General features: G+C 35.4%; 2 protein-coding genes across 4 annotated transcripts in view; one reads left to right on the top strand and one right to left on the bottom strand.

Moving 5' to 3' along the window:
* Nucleotides 1-28: 28 nt before the first annotated feature.
* rhbdd3 (rhomboid domain containing 3) lies at nucleotides 29-3,581 on the top strand. Its single transcript, XM_051110229.1, has 5 exons — nucleotides 29-497; nucleotides 576-959; nucleotides 2,432-2,561; nucleotides 2,656-2,880; nucleotides 2,953-3,581. The coding sequence occupies exons 1-5, from the start codon at nucleotides 335-337 to the stop codon at nucleotides 3,113-3,115; spliced, it is 1,065 nt and encodes a 354-aa protein (XP_050966186.1). The 5' UTR covers nucleotides 29-334; the 3' UTR covers nucleotides 3,116-3,581.
* Nucleotides 3,582-4,783: 1,202 nt separating this feature from the next.
* emid1 (EMI domain containing 1) overlaps nucleotides 4,784-22,819 on the bottom strand; it is an 88,487-nt gene continuing 70,451 nt past the window's right edge. The window contains exons 9-17 of one of the 3 annotated variants that reach the window (XM_051110226.1): nucleotides 20,030-20,131; nucleotides 16,504-16,593; nucleotides 14,516-14,568; nucleotides 14,376-14,438; nucleotides 13,418-13,462; nucleotides 13,228-13,272; nucleotides 13,012-13,023; nucleotides 9,279-9,363; nucleotides 4,784-5,907 (exon numbers count right to left, since the gene is read on the bottom strand). In XM_051110226.1, the coding sequence (XP_050966183.1) occupies nucleotides 5,771-5,907; nucleotides 9,279-9,363; nucleotides 13,012-13,023; nucleotides 13,228-13,272; nucleotides 13,418-13,462; nucleotides 14,376-14,438; nucleotides 14,516-14,568; nucleotides 16,504-16,593; nucleotides 20,030-20,131 (632 nt within the window). In that variant the 3' untranslated portion in view covers nucleotides 4,784-5,770. Of the gene's footprint in view, nucleotides 5,908-8,988; nucleotides 9,080-9,278; nucleotides 9,364-13,011; nucleotides 13,024-13,227; nucleotides 13,273-13,417; nucleotides 13,463-14,375; nucleotides 14,439-14,515; nucleotides 14,569-16,503; nucleotides 16,594-20,029; nucleotides 20,132-22,819 lie in introns of all 3 variants that reach the window. The other 2 variants (XM_051110228.1, XM_051110227.1) reach the window with 2 other exon arrangements.

Here is a 22,819-nt window from a genome sequence, read left to right as displayed (position 1 = left end):
CCCCAATGCGCTTGCCCGTAAGAGGAAGTTATTCGCTGTCAAAATAAAAGGGTTGGCAAATGACATTGGTTATTGGTGTAGCTTGGTCTTAGCCTACATGTTTATTATTATTATTATTTTTAATTATTAAAATAATATGGACATTTGTGCACCTTATTGTAAGTACACTTATCTTTAGCTGAAGTATCTGTTAAAACAGACCTCAATGTGCTAGCGTCGTAACCTGGCAATGAAGTGAAACTGGAAACATGAATACATACGTTATGATACTCCTGCCCTAACACATATACTTGTAATGATAGCAGTCATCAGGTGATGCGTTTTTCAGTTTACAATGCTTGATCATCTCTTTTCGGCATGGATGTGGTTTGGATCAAACCGTCCAGGTTATTGTAGTGGAACATTTTTAATACTCATATTAATTTTGTCGACTTGGCTCTGTGGTATTCACGCCAGTCTAAGTTTAGGACCAGGCGGGGATTTTCCTGGATTTTATGGTAAGCAATGCACTAATGTATATGACTATGATTCTAGATTCTAAACACTGAGTTCCTTATGTTTCTTGTATATTGCAGATTTAATTTTCTACGCCTTCAGTAATGAAGAGTTAACCACATTTCTCTACAACATCACTCTGCTGCTGTGGATCGGGCCCTGTCAGGAGAGAAAATGGGGCACTTGTGTCTTCCTAGCCCTCTCCTTTATATCCACTGTGCTCCTTCCTCCTATTTATGCCCTCTTTCTCTTTGTTACCGGGGATGAAGCCAGCAGGATCAGTGGATACTCAGCCACCCACCTTGCCCTGCTCACAGCTCAGTGTCGGCAGGTGAAGCAGAGGAGAGTCCTGCGTTTTGTTCCGGTCTGGTCCTTGCCTTGGCTTCTCTTGATCCTTGACCTCTTCCTGCTTCCCAGTGCTCCTGGTCTGCTGCACTTTTATGCCATTTGCCTGGGACTCAACTGTATCCTTTCTCAGCCTTTTTTGACTCAAAGACTCCCCGATGTCTAACACAATATTCAAAGGCCCCTTATATAGGCTATTTTTACCAAAATAAGAGGGATCATACAAAATGCATGGTATTTTTTGTTTAGTACTGACCTGAATAAGAAATTTCACATAAAAGATGTTTACATATAGTCCATAAGAGAATTTATAAAAATGACCCTGCTTAAAATTTTACATACGCTTGATTCTTAATGCTATGTTGTTACATGAATGATCCACAGCACAGCTGGGTTTTTTTTTGGTTGTTTTGTTTAGTGATAGTTGTTCATGAGTCCCTTGTTTGTCCTGAACAGTTAAACTGCCCGCTGTTCTTCAGAAAAATCCTTAAGGTCCCACAAATTGTTTGGTTTTTCAGCATTTTTGTGTATTTGAACCCTTTCCAACAATGACTCTATGATTTTCAGATTCATCTTTTCACACTGAGGACAACGTATGCAACTATGACAGAAGGTTCAAACACTCACTGATGCTCCAGAAGGAAAAACAATGCATTAAGAACCGGGGTGTAAACTTTTGAACAGAATGAAGATGTGTACATTTTTCTTATTTTGCCTAAATATCATATTTTTTCATTTAGTACTGCCCTTCAGAAGATACAGAAGATACTTACATTTTTCCCAGAAGACAAAAAAAATTACATTTACCCTGATCTCCAAATTCAAATTCAGCTCTTTTTATAAATTCAAAAACAAACATACAAAAAAAAAAAAAAAAAAAAAAAAAAAACGCACTGCTGTGGATCATTCAGGTAACAACACAGTATTAAGAATCAAGTGTAAACTCTTGAACAGGGTCTTTTTTTTAATTTCAACTATTATTTTCTAAATAATAGTTGATATTTTCTTTATGTAAACATCTTTTATGTGAAATACCTTATTCAGGTCAGTTCTAAATAAAAAACAACAACAACATGCATTTTGTACGATCCCTCTTATTTTGGTAAGATAACTAACATTTTGCAGATTCTGCAAGGTGTATGTAAACTTTTGACCTCAACTGTATTTCTGCTGTAATTATAATGTTTTCTTAAAGTTTTTTACTAACAGAAAATGTGGTTCACACAAAAATAAAAATGCTCACCCTCATGTCATTCCAAACCTGTTTGCTAAATATTTGTTGCTAACCGTTTTTCCGGTTTTGGTTCCCATTGACTTTCATTGTTTTTTTTTGTCTGTACAATGGAAATCATTGGGAACCAAAACCATTTAGTTGCCAACATTAATACAGGTCATACAGGTTTGGAACTACATGAGGTGGAGTAAATTATGATATGTTTTTTAAAATAATAATTTATTGACTTAAATACCCTGCAGCACCTTTGATTTTTGCTGAGGCCCCCTGGTTGAGAACTACTGCTGGACACTAATATTCATATTACGGTATAAATTGATCTCTTTACTAAGTTATGCCCTTAATATATATATTCAGTCAATAATGAGTTTATTGACATACTGGAGCAGATAGAGAAACTAGGTGCTTGTGCCTGCTTGCCAAAATGGGCCTACATTCCTGTTACCTCTCATCCACACCTGCCTGTTTACCACAACACCTCAATGAGGTTATTGTGAACTTTATGCTAATATTTCCCATTTGTTTTCTTATATCACATCATGTAACTAGAATGAATGTGCTTTATTATTGTTCCGTAATAGACCAGAGCCATTCGCTGTGCCATCAACCAGCAGATCCCAGTTGGAAGATCATTCAGCATGGCAGCATTCTGTTTCTGAGTGGCATCAGGAACCTTTGATGGCAGCCAATGCACAGTTGTTAGAGGAGGAGATGCTGAGAGCAGGAATATTAGCATCACTCCACGATGCACCCGAGGGTGTAGCGGACAAAGTGGAAGTGCCCAAGTCCTCAGTATCCTCTATAAGGTTAGTGCATACTGTAAATGAGTGAATGCTCTTAAAAGTTCATGCTGTGCAACTGAACTCCTGTACTTTCAGATTGCAGCAGCTAGAGAAGATGGGCTTCCCCACAGAGAAAGCGGTTGTGGCTCTAGCCGCTACAGGGCAGCTGGATGGAGCGATCTCTCTGCTTATTGATGATCAGATTGGAGAGGAGGCTGTGGTCATCTCAAAAGGAAAGAAGTCAGCATCAGCATCATAGCTCAGGGATACTGCTTCAAATTGAAGCTGTGCTATAGCATCACCCTTGTATCATTACATTATTTAAGCAATTGTTCAACCAAAAATGAAAATTCGCTGAAAATACACTCACTCCCAAGCCAAAATTTAGATTAGTTTGTATCTTCATCAAAACAGGAGAAATTTAGCATTACATCCCTTTGCTCACCAATGCAATAAATGAGTGTCCAGGTGGCTGATAAAAACATCACATAACATCCACATCCAACAAATAACACTTGAACTGAAGTAAAAGTTGTGATTGTAATCCATAATCTATAACAATGTCTGTTTTCTCGTTACGTCAGATGTGTATATATCTCTCTTGATTCAATTTTTTACAATTTTTTCAGTGGAGAAAGAAATATTATGTTTAGACAATTCATCTGAAGGTAAAAAAGTCTTTCACTTCTTTTTGCTTCACAAGATGTTGATGGACTGGAGTTGTGTCGATTACTTGTGGGTTATAGTGATGTTTTATTGGCTGATTGAACACTCATTCTGACAGCACCCATTCACTTCACTATTGAGAAAGTGATGTAATGCTAAATTTCTCCAAATCTATTCCAAAGAAGAATTCCATCTGCATCTTACATGGCTTAAGGGTGAATATAGTTGAGGTCAAAAGTTTACATCCCCCTTTCAGAATCTGCCAAATGTTATTTATTTTACCAAAGTAAGAGATCATACAAAATGCATGTTACTGTTTATTTACATTGAGTAAGATATGTCACATAAAAGATGTTTACATATAGTCCACAAGGGAAAATAATAGTTCAATATCTTATTCAGGTCAGTACTAAATAAACAATTACATGCATTTTTTATGATCCCTCTTATTTTGGTAAAATAATTAACATTTTGCAGCTTCTGAAAGGCGGATGTAAACTTTTGACCTCAACTGTACATTTTCAGCAAATAATCATTTTTCGGTGATCTATTACTTGATTGATCTTTGATCTTAATGGTGAACTGTTTCTGTGTATTTATTACTTCGTAACTTTTGGGAGTGCAACAGAAAGTCCAGTGGATTGTGGGTGGTGTGGAAAATTAATATATTTCTATTACGGTGCTGGCAGCTTTTATGATGAAAGTTTAAAGAATGGAAAAACGCTCTGAACAGCAACCAAACTGTCCCAGTGGATGAAACATGGACGTTCCAAGAAGCTTCTCCACGGACATGCTGTCATTAAATCCACATTAGAAGATCGTAAGGCCTGGAGAGTCATGTGCACATGTCAGTATTTTAGTTAAGGTTTCTTGGCTACAGAATATTCTTCATTAAAATAGTACAAATGAAACATTTAGGTAGTACTGATAAAAACATGTATTGTCTTAAAAATAGAAACACACAACAATGTTTATTTTGTTTTAACACCAATTGGTAAGACTCTGCACACTGGCAAGACAGACTGACACAAAGAGGCTAGAAATGGAAAAGTACAGGTGACGTTACATGAATTGGTATACAGAGTAAGGAAAACATCAACTGCTAATAGTCATCTATAAATAATTAATACAACAATATTTATATAGGAATACAAAGACATGGAAAGTACTGAGGAAGGAAACCAGTCCTATGCATGTGCATGTAACTGTGATGGAAAGACATGCATGAAACACAAAAACAGAATTCAAGTTATATGAGTAGTTTTCCCGCTTCCCCTTGTGCTCCATTTGGATTCTGTCTGGTTTATGGTTCTGTCTCCTCTAGCTCACACAGTTGCACATTTATATTTTATTTATTTTAGGGTTACTTAATAATCGTTGTCTAGAACTAGAGGAGAATCTTATTTAGTTTAATTCAGAACCACTTTAAAAATTTAAAAATGTTAAAACAATTTGTTTTCCTAATTCAAATCTAGTTACAGCTTTAGTCCGTTTGAAAAGGGAGAGGGAACCCAAACCAAAAGGCTACTAAAATTGAACTGTCTATTAAAGTTTATACATGTTTATGTCCTTCAGTTGTCCTTTCTCTTTAAAAAAAAAAACAAGGTGATTCTCTATCTACATAGTGCATTTAATCCAAGGAACGGAATATGAAATCAGTTTTTATCATTGGGAAAAGTGTGGCGTTTGGCTGAATAGCAGAATTGTTATGTGCATTTTGTCATACAGTACATTTGCTGAAGTTACTATGAGCTCCTAACAGCAGCTGGAAAGACTAATAATATGGTTTGATGCTCTCCTAAAAAAAACGTTCGTCCTCTCCATCACATTTTGTACCCTTCTTGCCCACAAATTAGTTATTATAACAATTGTACAAGCACCAATACTGTTTCTGTATATTATATTTTAAAACATGTTTGAAACAAGGTTTACAAATTGTTTTTGAGACTAATTCTGTTCATTTGGTTATGTCATGAGTGACACAACATGATGGCAAACCACACGAATTTGCCAGAGGAGAGGTGCTAGGAACCCGTGAGTCCCGTAAGAGTTGGATAATTTATACAGCACCATTTGGTCTTCCCTGAGGTGTCTCCCCCTTCTTGATTAACTGGAATATTCCAAAGCGGTTGGATCTGTAGAATGTGTGTGTCTCAGGAGACTCGTGTATAGTTGCTGCCAGTTCTGCGGATTTATGGTTGATGAAATTGAGATGGAAACGATGGCTTCGCTCTTTGGAATATGCAGGCTACTTCCCTCGAACCTTGGTCTCAGCAGTGATTAAGGGAGAATTGACTCGGAAAGATGACATTCTTGCCCTCTTAATCCGGTAGACATCTGGAGACGGTGTGCCAAAGAGGCCGTCTCCTGACCCTAGGTCTGGTTCTGTTGAAGGAGGAGAGAGTTAAGGCCGCTAAGTGCTAATCTGTTACTCTAAATAGTTTGTAAGTGGCTGGTATCAAGATAGTTAGTCCATTGATTCTACAGGAAGTGGCATATGGAGACATTATGGAGATCAAGGTATACCATATTGAGATGAAGGAGGTTGGTGACAGGGCTCCAGACTGACTAAAATGGTTGCAAAATATAAATTTTGACAATAATTTATGAACTAATTGTGATAGTCATGAAAAAATCAGCATAAAAAGTTACATGAAGAGTTACTGATTCTTTTTAGCAGCTTAAATTATATTTTTGGGGGGGATTATGTCAGATTTAATAGTAGATATACACTGTAAAAAACAATTTGTTGAGTCAACTTAAAATAATTTGTTACCTGGTTGCCTTCAAATTTTAAGTTCAGTCAACTCAAAAAAAGTTTATTCAGCTTGAAATGTTAAATTATACTAAGTGACAACTTAGATATTTGAGTTGATTCAACTTAAAATTTTAAGGCAGCTGGGTCAGCTGGGTTAACCCATCTGTTAAGTTTAGCAAACACAAATATCTAAGTTGTAACTTAACATTTCAAGTTGACTAAACTTATTTGAGTTGACGGAACTTAAAATTTTAAGGCAGCAGGGTAACAAATTATTTTAAGCTAACTCAACAAATTGTGTTTTTTTATTTTTTTACAGTGTAGATAACTGTAGTCAGGATAAAGTCTAAAAAATATGGAAGCCCATTTCCGCCACTGAATAAAGGATAAAAAATGTAATTGCGACTTTTTATCTCACAATTCTGACTTTTCTTCTTGGAACTGTGAGATTTAAACTCAAAACTGAGTATTATAAAGTCAGAATTATGAGATATGAACTTGCAATTGCAAGTTCTAAAGTCAGAACTGCGAGATTTAAAATCATAATTCTGACTTTTTTTTCAAAGAATCGCTCGATATAAACAATTGCGAGAAATAAAGTTACTTGCAGTTGTGAGTTATGAAGGGGGAAAAGTTCTCAAAGGTGTGCGTTTATCTCACAGTTCTGACTTAACTCACAATTGTTACAAAGAAAAAAGTCACAATTGCGATATAAACTCACAATTCTGAGAAAAAAGTCAATTGTGAGTTTATAATCACACAATTCTGACTTTATTTCTCAAAATTGCAAGTTTATATCTTACAATTCTGACTTTATGATTTGCAATTGTGAGTTTATATCACACAATTCTGACTTTATTTCTCAAAATTGCAAGTTTATATCTTACAATTCTGACTTTATAACTCGCAATTGGAGTTTATATCTCATAATAAAAAAAAAAAAGTCAGAATCGCAAGTTTGTATTACGCAATTGTGAGGAAAAAAAAGTCAGAATTGCAAGATAAAAAGTTACCTTTTTCATATAGTGGCAGAAATGGGCTTCCTTACAAAACACAGTTGTATAAATGAATAATCATAATAAAGAATAAAATAAAATATTAAAAATAAAATAATAAAATGACAATGAAGAATATAATAAATTTTTTGCTCCTTAATATTTTTTTAGTAATTTAAGCAATTTCTTCCCTTTTTTTAAAGAAATTTTCAGCAAGGATGTGTTAAATTAATAAAAAGTGATGGTAAATATAACACTGCTAGAAAACATGTATATTTTGAATAAATTCTGTACTTTTTAACATTTTACTTATCAAAGAATCCTGAAAAAAAATATCACAGGTTCGAAAAAATATTAAGCAGACATTTTTGCAGAAAGGAAAAATTAAACATTTTGGACAGCAATGTGTGTGTGTGTGTATATATATATATATATATATATATATTAGGGCTGTCAAACGATTAATCACGATTAATCGCATACAAAATAAAAGCTTGAGTTTGCCTAATATATGTGTGTGTACTGTGTGTAATTATTATGTTTATATAAATACAAGCACATTCGTGTATATATTTAAGAAATATTTACAAGTATGTGTATTTATTATAAATTTTATATCATTTATATTATATATAAATAAAAATATTTTGTACATAAATGACATATTTCTGTTAAATATATACATTAATTTGTGTGCATTTATATATACATAATAATTACACACAGTACACACACGTTTGTTAGGCAAACTCAGACCTTTTTTTTGTATGCGATTAATCGCGATTAATCTTTTGACAGCCCTAATATATATATATATATTTTTTTAATATTACTTATTGATTAGTGCAGTAAGGTCCATCTGTGAGGCTGAATCAACTATAAAGAAAACCGATAACAATGAAATACTTATTACTGTTACTATAAATTAATAAATGGTGCTCTACAAATGATTTTAATGTTTTTTTTATTAATATTGTTTTTATGTTTTTAATATTAGGTTGATTTAAAAGTTGTTTCAATCAAATGCATGGGAAACTTTACTTTGTAAAATAATATATTGGTTATTCTTTAGTACAGTACAGTCCATTTGTAAGGCTGGATCAACTGTAAGGGAAACTTTGCACTGGACTGTAAAATCAGGAATAAATATTATTACAAATTGCATGAATATATGGCACAAATACAATCATGATCACGAGAACCCCCTGGTTTATATAATTTTGGAGCAAGTGCTTCTTTATCAAGCAATTCCCTAATTTGACAAATAACAATTCATTTGGCTCCTAAGTGCTTCCTTTTAGTAGCTAATTTCAACCTAGTCATTTCTGAGTCTGGAGCCCTGTGTTTTGGTGGGTAATGATGGGTCTCCAATCACAGGAAGAAGTGGGTAAAATCTTTACTAGTAGTTCAAGGGATGTGGGTTCACACTTCAGAAGGGGTGATTCATGAATTATTGGGGAGAGGCACTGAAACCAGGTTGCGGCAGCTTTTTCACCATAGTAAATGTAGTTACTATGGATGAAAAAGTACTACTAAATACCTAGTGCTTGCTAAAATGTAACGAGAGTCTAGTAACTGGGAAACACTGCTGGAGTCTGGCCCTGGATGGAGTGTTTTTTTGGGATTCATATTATCCTTCCTGTGTGCTGATCTTCTAACCGGCCAGGAGATGGCAGTAGATTGACTTGCTAGACGATGGGAGGCGGGCATTACCTGGCCAGATGATCGCCTCCAGCAGCTGCACCCTGCGAGCCAGCAGCTCTAAGTCAGCCTGCAAGTCTTGGAACTTCTTCAAATTAAAGTCCTATCAAAGATCGAGAGTTTTTGACAAGCATGGTGGGGGGCTGGGCTTGTGGATGGCAGCTTGAGTACTTGGCCCCTGTCCTCCGCCACACTTTGCTCTTCACTTGATGTTGTTGGGGTAAAAGACGCACTGAAATCTCTGACCCCTGGTCCTAAGTCCTTTAAAATGCACCTAAAGCTACTTCTGGCCTCCTACTCACCATGGATACCGATCATAGTCTCGAGGATTAAAACCCTCTCGGCTAAGATCTTCAGGGCCTCGCGGATTTGGTGTATCCCATCCCCCTGTGGAGATAGATACAGCCGTCAAGGTATTGGGCACAAGCCAAACAAAAGCGCTCGCCAAGATGCATAGTCATTCTGTTAATCAATTACATTAATCTCAATCCATTACTGTAGTTAGCAGGTTAAGTTCTCAGCTCCATTCAACTCCAGGTAACTACACATCAGATTTAGCTCTGCCTGTCTTTTTCATTCTTTTCTTCTGTGGCCATGCCGTAAGTCTCAACAAAAGAGCATGCATTTTTTTTTTATCTGAGGCCAGGCCAAAGACTCCTTACAGCAAATCAAGACAAAATGTTCAATCATTTTAGATTTAAACATGCATTTAACATTCCCACTACAATCAGACTATGTTACTGAAAGACCAAGAGGTGAGCAGCTTCGTTCAAACTAAAGAGATGTTAGAGTCACCATTTTTGTACTTGGATGACTACGTACACACTTCTTTAGTCTTTCATCTGCTCATCTCAAGGTAAAAGATGCTCTTACACCAAAGCCACCATAATTTGCTTAAACTGGACACATGTCTATCAAATACTGGTGATCAGTAAATCATTTCCATCTGATACATATAAAATACCTAATGAACTCAGACCATGCTAAGTTTATAGAGTTATGGCTGGTATCAATAAAGATTTCCCAATTCAGTTCTGATTCACAAACTCTCAGTTTGATGTTCCACTTGTAATTCTATTTCATGTACACTACCAGTCAAAAGTTTCTGAACTGAAAGATTTTTAATGTTTTTTTAAAGAAGTCTCTTCTGCTCACTAAGCCTGCATTTAATTGATCCAAAGTACAGCAAAAACAGTAAAAACTTTAAATATTTTTACTATTTAAAATAACTGTTATTCTTTTTAAAATAACATGACTTTTAGCATCATTACTCCAGTCACATGATCCTTCAGAAATCATTCTAATATTCTAATTTGCTGCTCAAAAAACATTTAATATTATTATGTTGTTGAAAACAGCCGAGTAGAATTTTTTCAGGTTTCTTTGATGAATAGAAAGTTCAGAAGAACAGTAATTATCTGAAACCAAAATCTTTTGTAACATTATAAATGTCTTTGATCAATTTATAGCATCCTTGCTAAATAAAATATTCATTTCTATAATTTATTTCCAAAAAATTATATAGTTATATTACAATATTATATTATAATTATACTGACTTCAAGCTTTTCAATAGTGTATAATGTTACAAAAGCTTTTATTTCAGATAAATGCTGATCTTTGAATCTTTATATTCATTGAAGAATCATGAAAAAATGTACTCAACTGTTTTAAATATTGATAATAAAAAAAAAGTTTCTTGAACAGCAAATCAGCATATTGGAATGATTTCTGAAGGATCGTGTGACACTGAAGACTGGAGTAATCTATGCCGCTGAAAATTTAGCTTTGATCACAGGAATAAATTGTATTTTACAATATATTCAAATACAAAACTTATTTTAAATAGTAAAAATATTTAAACATTTTTGTTGTACTTTGGATCAAATAAATGCAGGCTTGGTGAGCAGAAGAGACATCTTTAAAAAAAAAAAAATATAAAAAAATCTTACCGTTTAAAAACTTTTGACTGGTAATGTACAAATTCAAGAAATTCTCTCTCCTGATAAAGTAAATAATACAAGTAAGTTTTCCAGACTGATTCAAACATGTCAAAATTGCATATGATATGAGTTGTTCATTTCTTTATAAAGAATCGACTCGTAGGAGTCATTTGTTTGAAAATCAGACTACACTGATTGTCCTGCATGTTTGCGATTCAGTAAAAAGAATAATACACTGTACATTTTGATTCACTAAAAATAACACATAAAAGTCATTTGTTAATTGAATTTCAGTGGTAATGTAACTACCGTTGTGTTTTTCACACATCAAGTCTGTAAAGTCAGTACAAAGACAATTATTTTCATTTACTGTGAACAACTCAACATTTGTTGTAGCCCTGAAAACTGTTGAAAAGCAGTGCAGGAAACACTGACAGAAAGAACTTTCCACCTTCCATACTAAACTATTATTGAAAAATCAATATTTTTACTCAGCCCTGCAAAGAATCAGTATACTTGGACATCAAAAACAGATCTAATGGAAAACCTTTGTACTATTTTACAAAAAAACTGCTGAAATACTTATGTGGCTTTGGTAGGCATTTCATGAACAGTGTAAAGAAACCAGTCACATAATGTACATTCTACACAACAGTCCCAAGCTCAAGCACACGTTAGAAAAACAGCATTATTGATGAACTCAGGAAAGAGTTATGTATGTAAGGTTTATGTAAAAGTTAGTGCCTGTGAGAGCAGGAGGTAGTTCATCTAGCCAAATAAAACAGCTAACAATATATAATATCATTTCTTCAATAAAATACCATATTCATTAAGGGATGTAAGTATGGCTAAGATCCAAAATCTTTCTCCACGGTTGTATATGCGCGCCCGGCCTCCCGTTGACAAATGTGAAGCGATTAATCTTCAAATAACTGTATGGTCTTTATACATATTATGTATAAATCTCTAAGGAGTCTACGTAAAGCAGAGATACTACACCTATAGGATTTGATAAAATTATCTGTCTTATGATTAATAACACAGATCTTCTGGGTTCAACAGGTCGTGCGGAAAACCATACATCAATTTGCTGTGAACTAAAAGGCTTTGCAAGCCTTTCACAATAGGTTGAGTATAAAAATGTAATGCAATTAAACAGAACATTTGTTTGACTAGTAATCGCTCAATGCTCAAACTCAGATGGTTAGATGTAAGTTAAGGAGGCGAAAAGGAAGATCACAAGCTGCGGAATGAGATGGGATCATGCAGCAATGCACTGTGGGACACTGAGGGATAGCTGTATCCATCCACACATCCATCCACACACCAAATCCCTGCAAATGCTAAAATGTAGCATATACACAACACACCTTACAAAGATGTTTGTTCTTGTTTCATCCACTCTGCGGTTTTGACCCAGCGGTTTAGTTGCTGGACAACCCTGATTAATCAATTTACAATGGTGTACACACAAAGGTTATATCAATAGTACAATGTTTCTTCTCTGTCGTAACAGCACGACAAAGCAAAGATTTAACTTCTCTGTGTGTTGGGTATATGCCAGAGTTGGTAGCTAAGAGACTGGTGGCTGTGAAAGGCAGCCATGGAGACAGTAACGAAAAGGAATCAGCTTTAGAGGACAGGGGAAACACTCAGAGACAGCCCCAACCACCAACCAATCAAAATCGACAACATTAACATCACTGCACATTCTGAATAGATTATGCCCTTGTATGCTAACCTGAGACTAGAAAGACAAAATCTGGTCTCAGATCAGTCATAAAGGGCAACCTCTTGTTCATATGGAAACAATACCAGTGCACACAAAACCAAGACATATAATGTGCTAACAGTGAGTACTGTAAGTAAGCAATGAACAGCGTTTGTGGAGCAAATCCTTTCAGTGGAGTTTTCATTCGTTCTTTAAATTTGCTTCGATTTTTCACAAATGCGTAATGAGAAAAGATGAAAATTCCACTGATGGATTTAACGTGATCGTTGATGTTAAAACACAGATGAATGACAGGATGAGCAATGAAAACCTAAAACGGAGAATGACAAAAACATCATGGCAAATGTCAAAATCTCTTACGTTCAAATCGCTCTAGAACAACGATAAGCAGGTATGAGGAAAGAGATTATTGCTGCATTAAAATCAATGCATTTAAACAGATTTAAGTGAATGGCATTTTCCCCGCACTCATGAGTTCAGGGACTGATCATTTCTCTCCCACGCTCCCTCCTGTAAAGGTTTAACATGAGCAGAGAGTGAGTGAGACTAACAGGACTCCTGATGGGCTTGTCTTACCGGAAGACCTTTCTCCCCTGGCTCTCCTTTAGGTCCTGGCACTCCCTAGGAAAAAAAAGTGTGAATAATGATCTACTTCTCACAGAAACTTACTGTACGGCTTCAGAAGACTTGTGACAAGTCATATGGTCTGCTTTTATAAAGCTGTCTTTATGCTTTTTTGGACGACGTAGGAGGTGGATGTTCTTACCGGCTCTCCTTTGAACCCTCTCTCTCCAGGATATCCTAGAGGTCCCTGTGGAGGCAAATTAAAGGTGACATGTCATGAAAATCTGACTTTTTCCATGTTTAAGTGCTATAATCATGTCCCCGGTGCATCCACCAATCCAGAAAATGTGAAAAAGAACAACCCAGTACATTTTTTTGGTAAGCCTTTCTCTGCAAGCTTGTGCCATTGTGTTTTCACAAGAGACAATGTTCTAACGCCATGGAAAAAGTTTGCAAAGCTGCTAACTGTTCTGTCCTATGGCTGCACAGACGAGCACAGAACACTATTTAGAGTTCCAGCCTCATTTATTGATTTATTTACTGTATATTATGCTGCTGCCACACAGATCTAATATAAACATGCAATTTCTTTCCCAGCCAGACTATTTTTGTAACTCCTGGGTGTTTTTAATATAAACTTGTGTGTATTTGACAGTTTAAGCAATAAGACATGAAAGAGAACTTAGTGTAGTACACACATGCCATGTGACAGCTGCCTTCTGTGCACATGTTTCAGATGTGTGTGCTCAGAAAACCAGACGTTTAAACTAATATGGTTTAAAACGCATGATTTCAGCGTGACACACATGGTAAACAACACCAAAAAGATGTTTTTAGCAGAGTATCTGAGATAAGAGCTACAAAGGCACAGTCCTATTCAGGAAAAAAGGGGGCAGGGAGCAGCAGCTCATTTGCATTTAAAGAGACATGCAGGAAAACACGTATTTCTGCTTCCACTCAAAGTAAGCATGTTTAAAACAATATATTAAATGATCTGTGAAGTATTTTGAGCTGAAACTTCACAGACACATTCTGGGGACACCTGAGACTTATATTACATATTGTAAAAAAGGGCATAATAGGTCTTCTTTAAGTTTGAGAATTTCACAGTTTATTTAGGCAGTGTTGCACTCTGGGTAGGTTTATGCTTGTGCACTCACTCTTTCGCCTCGGTCGCCTTTTGGTCCCACAGGGCCTTGCAAACCAGGAGTTCCTGGCTTTCCCTGAATACATGAGAAAGGGATGATGTGATTAGTACACACTCATATTCACACACTCGTCGGAATAGACTATAACTTACAGTTTGTCCCATAGGGCCTGGTGGTCCACTGGGTCCTATCGGTCCTTGAGGACCTGCAAAACACACAATTAACATCTGAATAAACCATTCATGATCTGACATTGTGGCATTGCCCTGACATGTTTCATCAGCAGCTAGAAATAACATATGGAAAACATTATAATGTCCAGCGTGATACTCAAATAATAGAATAAATGATTAAAACTGTCCATTCTGACCAAATCAACCATTTTAGGCATACTTTGATTTGTAAACCTGCTGCAATAAGTTGCTTGAAATAGCAGATTTGGGTTTAAACATGATGGATACTGCTATGGGAAAATGTCTTTTAACATAACAAATGAACAACTGATAATTAGGAGTAACTCAATAAAGAAGTTTAAAAATTATGGATGCATGATGGTCTGAAATGATGCAGGAACTTCTAACTGAAACTTATCACCCAGCAAGCATTGTTTAACAATTAAAGGCTTCAAAACTTATTTGATAAAATAAAAAAACTAGTCAAACCCAAATGTATTCAGACACCTTCAGCATTTTTCACATTATCAATTATTTGCTATAGTTTAGAAAACGGTAATAAAATATGACAAGAACTCAACAGTTAAAAGAGTTGTCAGAACAAATTCATCTTGATAATGTCAGATAACTAACAGATGATAGAAATGTATGTAACAAAACATGGTCAGGTTAAAGGGTCAAATCAAATTTTTGGTCCCATTGTTATACATTTTACTGGTAGTCCATTGACTGGATATAATATGTCACAGTTTACTTTATTTTGCTATCCTCACTTATATAAATGAACTATAGCACCCACTAGTTATTTAATACCTGCTATTAATCATGTTAAAGATGAGAATGTACATTCTCGTGAATCAGATGGCTGCTTGTGTTAAAGCTAGTAGGTGGATTTCTGGATTAAATAAACGCCAGTTCTAAAGAAAAAAAATCACTTCACAGAAAAAGAAGACAGTGTTTGTGTCCAGAGACAGAATAAAACTCATTAAACACAAATTCAATATTTCACATCCAGCACAAGAGTCATATTTTATCTAGAGTAACATCCATTGCATTTAATCATACTGAAACAATAAGTAATTTAAGACAGACCACAATAATAAGGCAACTTTGAGTTTAGTGGCATTTTTAGTGGCATGTTTTCAATATCCAGTTTGCAGTGTGTGGAAAAGTAAAATATGCCAATATGCAGAAGAATTAATGGCTGAAGTAACAATGAGTTGGCAAATCTCATGCAGAGACATTAACAGGGGAAAAAAACATAAAAACTGCAAAAGGAAATTAAGGGTGATTCACTAAGGTTCTGTAGATACTCTGCCAATTTAATATAAATTTGACTGGATTTTTAGTAAATATTTGTAACAATGAAATTACTTAAATGAGTTAAATTACCTTCATTAATCACATATTGCATTCAGTGAGTATGTGGCATAAATTCAGCAGATTTTTATTCTTTGTTTTCAAATCAGGCTTTCAAAAGTGTAAAGTTTAAATGTACACTCTAAAACATGCTGGGTTAAAAACAACCCAGCGCTGGATGAAATATGGACAAACCCAGTGACTGGGTTGTTTAGATGTTTAACCCCAGTCTTCTAGGTAGTTTTTTTTTTAACTCAACTATTGTTTAAAAAATTAAAAAATGAATCATAATAGGTTAATTAAAAATCAGACTAAAGCATCAGATTAAAACATGTTTATTATTTAAATATTATTTACCCAACTTATTCATTTATTGAACATATTAATGTTCATTTCCAACCCATTTTGGGTTCATTTTACGCCCTAAATATTGTATTTTTAAGAGGTTTCTATTATTTCTAAAATGTTGGGTTAAACATTTAAGACACTGGGTTTGTCCATATTTCACTCAGCGCTGGGCTGTTTTTAACCCAGAATTTTTTAGATTGTAGTGTGATCCATGGTATAAATATCCAATAGTGTAAAAAAGAAAATTCTGATTCACTGACCGGTGGGTCCAGGAGGACCTGGTGGTCCATGTGAAGGTGTCACTCTGAGGTCAGGGAAATTGTTATGAAGCAGACCGTCTTTTTTCAGGCCTGTAACGAAAAAGAAAAATTAATGTCCAGGATCTGAAGCAGAGTGTCATTACGGCTACTTGCCTGTAGACGGCGCTGTTTAGACAAGAATAAACAGTGATGTCATTTGTAGCAGGTCATAAAATATTAGCGCACCATAAATTATAATATTGGTTGTGGCATTTTGATGAGCTGGCTTTTTATTTCTGCCACGAAAACTGAATTAAATCACAAAAAAGTGACAGATAAAATTACAAGCCAGCAGTTTTCTTTTGTATCAGAGCCTAATGGTTTTCTTTGTCTCTCTCTTGTGTGGGCTGTAATTTTCCCCTTTGTTACCCCTCTCTGCCTGAAACCCTGAAAATCAGAGCATATATTTTTTTACATTTATAATCAACCAATAAAAACATACTATAGAAACATACAAAAAAAGCTTATCTCTTTATTTATTGCTGAACTCCTATTAGTTTATATATTTTACTAGCACCTTATTTTTATTATTTTTTCTTTTTCTTTTTCTTTTTATGTTGCTGGTCTACACACAGTAGACATAATAGATGTTTTGTCTTGTCTCTTCAAGTTTTGTAACTGCTGGAAATGTTCCCACAGTGGGCCTGCGAGTACTGATTCAGCCCTTGACATTATAAAGGCAGATTCCCATCTCTGTCCGTCCGTCCCCCCCAGCAGGTGAGTTTGCTGCTGTATAGTCTTGGTGGCTGCAGGGCATCCCAGAGCTCAGACCCAGACAGGAAACTCCAATAAACATAGTGTTTTTCTATGGAAGCCCCTTGCAGACTCTTTAATTGTCCTGATTACTTTGAAGGTAGAATCATGGGAGTAACAGCCTTAACTGAGTTATAAAGTTCTAAGGCCCCGAAATTCTAAATTCTCAAACTTTATGAGGTCTGGGCAGACCTACGTCCCCTTCAACGGAGAGCAGATATAAAACTGAGCCGAGGTGAAGAGTCAGTCTTCTACATGGGCCAGTCCTCTTCGAGAGTGACGACACACACACACTAAAACATTATTGCTTCTATTCTAAAACACTCCCTCGTGCTTATACTTTAACTGAGTGTAAGTCTCAAGACAGCACACACACACACACTTTTCCCGCTCTACCCTGCTGTTTTGGCCATGCACATCTGGAAGTGGTTGAGTGACATCAGCAGCAGACAGACAGGTCTTTTTCCCAGCATGTGACTATTGAGTCTAGCCTGCTTTACCTCTTGAAACCTGCCATTTTAATCAACGGCAGGGGAGGAAAAAAGAAGGAATGAGAGGAGAGATGCCCCTGTGTAAGACTAATTCCTCAATCTGTTCCTCTGTTTCTATTCACATTCATTTTGGACTCATATGAAGTTTCCCATTGCACCATCAGGAAATATCATTGTAGAAAGTAAATGAATTTGAACTGACTGTCTACTAATGAGGTTTAGACTTGCAAAACTGGCTTGCGCTAATAACTGAACCTGTTCCACACTGAAAGCAACTGACTACAATGTGTGTGTGTCTACATGCATCCATCTGGTTCTGCACTATAGCAGTTTCCCTCACAACTCGATTCTAAAGGTGTGAAAAATCTGAAGAGCCACATGGGAGAGTGAAGCATACATAGTTCCTGAAGCCAGACAGAGAGAGAGAGAGAGAGAGAGAGAGAGGGGAAGGGGTCCAAAAACAGCAAATGTGGGCAAATGTAACAGCTCTCCAGGATACTTGATTCTGATTGGTCAGTTGTGGCATTCTGTGGTCAAATATTTTTGCACAATGACCACAAAACTGTATAACTGACTGCCTTTCCAGGGAAATGATTTCCTATATTTTCTTCTATCACACCGTGGTCTGTTTCTTCTTACATAACAAAATAATTTCAATTTAAAGCAGCATTTCATGTCCATTTATTTTGTTATTTGATAAGCAGCCATGAAAAATAAGATCTTACTGACTTCAAACGTCTGAGTATTGAGTAGTGTGTGCTGTTCAAACTCAGGTTGGACTTTTTCCCGGGTTTAAGAACTTTTTTATGCATTTCTTTGGTCAAAAATGACAATACATTTTTTTCAGGATTCTTTGATGAAAAGAACAGCATCTTTTGAAATATTATAACCTCTTTACTGTGACTTTTGATCAATTTAATGCATCCTTACTGCATAATAGTACACTGCCGTTCAAATGTTTGGGATCAGTAAAACTTGTAATGTTTTTTTTTTTTGTTGTTTTTTTTTTAAAAGTCTCTTATACTGTACTCATCAAGGCTGCATTTAATTAAGCAAAAATACAGAAAAAACAGTAATATTACAAAACGTCATTACAGTATAAAATAATAGTTTCTTTTTTAATATCAATATATAATATTTAATATATAAAATTTAATTTATTAATGTGATGCAAAGCTGAGTTTTCATAAGCCATCACTCCAGTCTTAAGTGTCACATGATCCTTCAGAAATCATTCTAATATGCTGATTTATTACTTTTATTATCAATTTTGGAAACAGTTGTGCTGCCAAATATTTGTTTTTGGAACCTGTGATACTTTCAGGAGTTTTTGATGTATAAAAAGTTTAAAAATAACAGCATTTATTTAAAATATAAATCTTTTCCAACAATGTAAGTCTTTGCTATCACTTTTTATTACATCCTTGTGGAATAAAAGTATTAATTCCTTTCAGTAACAGAAACATTTCTGACCCCAAACTTTTGAACAGTAGTGTATATTGTTAGAAATGATTTCTATTTTGAACAAATGCTGTTTAACTTTTTATTCATCAAAAAATTCTAAAAAAGCACTACAATATGACATTGTTTTCTGTATTTTTGACAAAATAAACGGTAACAATTTACAATAAGGTTACATTAGTTAACGTCAGTTAATGTATTAACTAAAATGAACAAACAATGAACAATACATTTATTACAGTACTTATTAATCTTTGTTAATGTTAGTTAATAAAAACAGTCTAATAAAAATAAGTTTGTTCACAGTGCATTAACTAATGTTAACAAACATAACTTGTGATTTTAAAAATGCATTAGTAAATGCTGAAATTAACATTAACTAAGATTAATAAATGCTGTAGAAGTATTGTTCATTCTTAGTCCATGTTAACTAATGTAGTTAACCAATGAACCTTATTGTAAAGTGTTACCAAATAAACAGCCTTCATGAGCATAAGAAACTTTTAAAAAAAAACATTAAAAATCTTACTGATCCCAAACTTTTGAATAGCAGTGTATTAATTTCTTTAAAAATAAATAAAATAAAATTCTAACTGACCCCAAACTTTTAAACAATAGTGTAGTAAGAGTAGAAAAGTACAATCCGCCATTCATTATTCCAAAATAAACCCCTTTAAGGTGATACAAGATTTAATCACCCTTAGTTCTGGCTTTTAATTTGGGATAAAGACCGGATGACTGTACGTTATCTTTTAAGTCCCTTAAATGATTAGTAATCATACCATCTTGTTCTGGTACTGTGGCTGGTGGTCCGGGGGGCCCAGGAGGGCCGGGTGGCCCAGAGAGGCCCCTCTCTCCTGGGAGGCCCGGTGGTCCCTGTGGACCTGAGGAGAAAGCAAAAAAAAGTGAAGTATGAGAAAGCTCAACAAATAAAACCCACAAAGTGCTACCTTTCAAGCTATCTTTCCCCTGAGTAGTCAATTATAAGACACTCTTGTCCTGTTCAACAGAAAGCTAACAGGAAATAGGAGAACGTATAGAGTGCTTCTTGCACACTATGTTGAGCAGCTACAGTATATGATAAAAGGATTCCAAGGAAGTTACTGGATGTTTAACGTCCTAAAGAGAAGGAGGGGAAGTAGAAGAGATCGCACACTGAGGTAGAATGAGGTATTTGGTTTCGATACACGGCTGTTCTAGGAAACAGGTTAATAAGGGGCAGGAGAACAGTGTGTATTTGTGTGTTACTCTGCGTGTGTGTGTGTGGGCTGTAATTAACAGGAGGGGGTTCATAATGGCCATGTGCTCAGCTCTAACAGGGAGAGCTGGGAAAACTCAAATAAACACTGCTAAATGCCGAAGCATATTAGTGACTCTGGTGTGTAATAAATTAAAACCTGGCCAGTGACGGCGCTGATTCATACAGCTCTCTGTCTGAATGTGTGTGTGTGAATGTGTGCATCTACACAAAATCCTTCCAGCTGGTTCCTTGTTGCTTGTTAGTTTTGATTAAGCGAAAAAAAATGAAGGAAAGAAAAGCTACGTCACGGCTGGTGTGCGAGACAGTGTGATTGCAAAACAAACAGAACAAGAGTTTCATCCGGCTGTCTTTGTTTCTTTTTTCTGTTCCTGTCGCTTCTTTTATTTTCCTCTCCTCTGACATCCCTACGTTCTGCGTACAGTTTCTCATTTAGGTGTTTGATAAAATGTTTACTGAAGTAAATTGGAAAAAAAAGGTTCGATGAGAAGTAGGATAAAATTCCTCCAATATGAGTTACCGGTTTTCATTTTTTCAGTTTTCATCAAGTCATTTCTGCAGTGTAAAAACCTGTTTCTTATTATTCACTAGCCACCCACAATCCAGCTTAGACAGGTGCTAAATGCACTGATATAGTGCTGTGGCATGAATACTGTCAATCTTTTCACCATAAACATACCTCTTTTGCTTGATTTGCATAATACCATAATAATTTGCATAATAATATAATAGAAAATTTGTCGCCGCAGCAATGCCGACAGCAGTGGACAATATTCATTCTTATAAAAGTGTCATAGCACAGATCATGCGGAGTCTGCGGCTTCATGGAATGCCAATTGAGTGAATAACAGTTCATTGTGTGTCTGTAAGAGCATCATTGTAAAGAGGATGTCCTGTTTCCCTTTAACAGGAAGTGCGTGGACCCAAATGCTGCTGACTCAGACACACAAGAATCTGATCACTGAATTTGGCAGTAACATCCTTCACTTACCACTGAATAAATGTTTCCTTCTGATACCAGCATTGTACTATTGTACTACCAACAATATTGTTCTATTGCTCCCATTTCCTCAAGATTTTAGGTTAAATTTATATGATTAAATATATATATATAATTTATATTATTTAAAAGAAAAATCACTATTTTTAGAATCACTTTTTAGCTTACTAGTTCATTTTAATAGCCCTGTGGTATGCTAAATTAATTTTTAAAAGAACAAATAAATAAAAATACAAATGAGTCCATGTAGTCTTTTGGTTAAATGGATAGTTCACACAAAAATCAAAATTCTTTCATTAATTACTTACGCTCATGTCATTCCAAACCCACACGACCTTTGTTAATCTTCAGAACACAAATTGAGATATTTTTGATTAAATCTGAGACCCTTATAACTCACAACTACCATGTTCAAAGCCAATAAAAGGTAGTAAGAACATTTTTAAAATAGTGAAACAGTGTGCTACTCTGGTGAACATGCGCCGGAGACCGACATGGAAGAGAAGAAATTGTTGAATAAAGTCATTATTTTTGTTTTCTTTGTGCACAAATGTATTCTTGTAGCTTCATAAAATTATGGTTGAACCACTGATGTCACATGGACTATTTTAATGACGTCCTTATTACCTTTCTAGGCCTTGAATGTTTCAGTTGCACTGTTAATTTAAATTTTGTTGCCGAATAATTTTATAATTTTTGTCAATGACATTTTTCACCAATGAAAACGAGATGAAAAAAATCAATTGAGATTTTTTTTAAATTAATAAAAACGAGACGAAAACATAAGTGAGGGACACAGTGTTGCGAAGTCTGCGGTTTTGGGCTACTTTAAAACTGTTGCAGTGGGTTGTTTTTCATGTCCGCGGTTTAAAGCGACCTCAAAAACATGATATTTTGCCCCTGAGATAAAAATTTTTACCAGGGGAACCCTGCCACAATGCGATTGGGGTAGTTTTGGGCTAGTTTTGGGCTAGTTTTGAGTAGCAATTGGGCAGGTTTTTCGTGAATACCTGGCATCCCTGTTTTAAAGTAACCCCAAAAACATTTATCCGTTGGAATGCGAATTTCACCTGGGGAACCCTGCCAAAAAATTTGTATTTTACCCCTTGGAACACAATTTTTACCAGGGCTACCAATTGGGCCAATTACCAATTGGGCTAGTTTTGGGCTAGTTTTGAGTAGCAATTGGGTGGGTTTTTTTGTGAAAACCTGGCAACCCTGGGTTGAAGCAACCCCAAAAACATGATATTTAACCATTGGAACGCAAATTTTACCAGGGGTAACCTGCCAAAACACCCTGCGGAATGTGATTTT

Source organism: Labeo rohita, chromosome 5, assembly GCF_022985175.1.
Source record: "Labeo rohita strain BAU-BD-2019 chromosome 5, IGBB_LRoh.1.0, whole genome shotgun sequence".
NCBI classification, from domain to species: domain Eukaryota; kingdom Metazoa; phylum Chordata; class Actinopteri; order Cypriniformes; family Cyprinidae; genus Labeo; species Labeo rohita.
This window is presented reverse-complemented; position numbering and strand designations above follow the sequence as displayed.

What these genes read in the sequence shown, in the direction of transcription:
- rhbdd3 (XM_051110229.1), top strand. Translation starts at nt 335, where the DNA reads ATGCTTGATCATCTCTTTTCGGCATGGATGTGGTTTGGATCAAACCGT. An exon ending in GGATTTTCCTGGATTTTATG is followed by an intron (nt 498 to 575) that starts GTAAGCAATGCA and finishes TGTATATTGCAG; the next exon opens with ATTTAATTTTCTACGCCTTC. An exon ending in TCCTCAGTATCCTCTATAAG is followed by an intron (nt 2,881 to 2,952) that starts GTTAGTGCATAC and finishes CTGTACTTTCAG; the next exon opens with ATTGCAGCAGCTAGAGAAGA.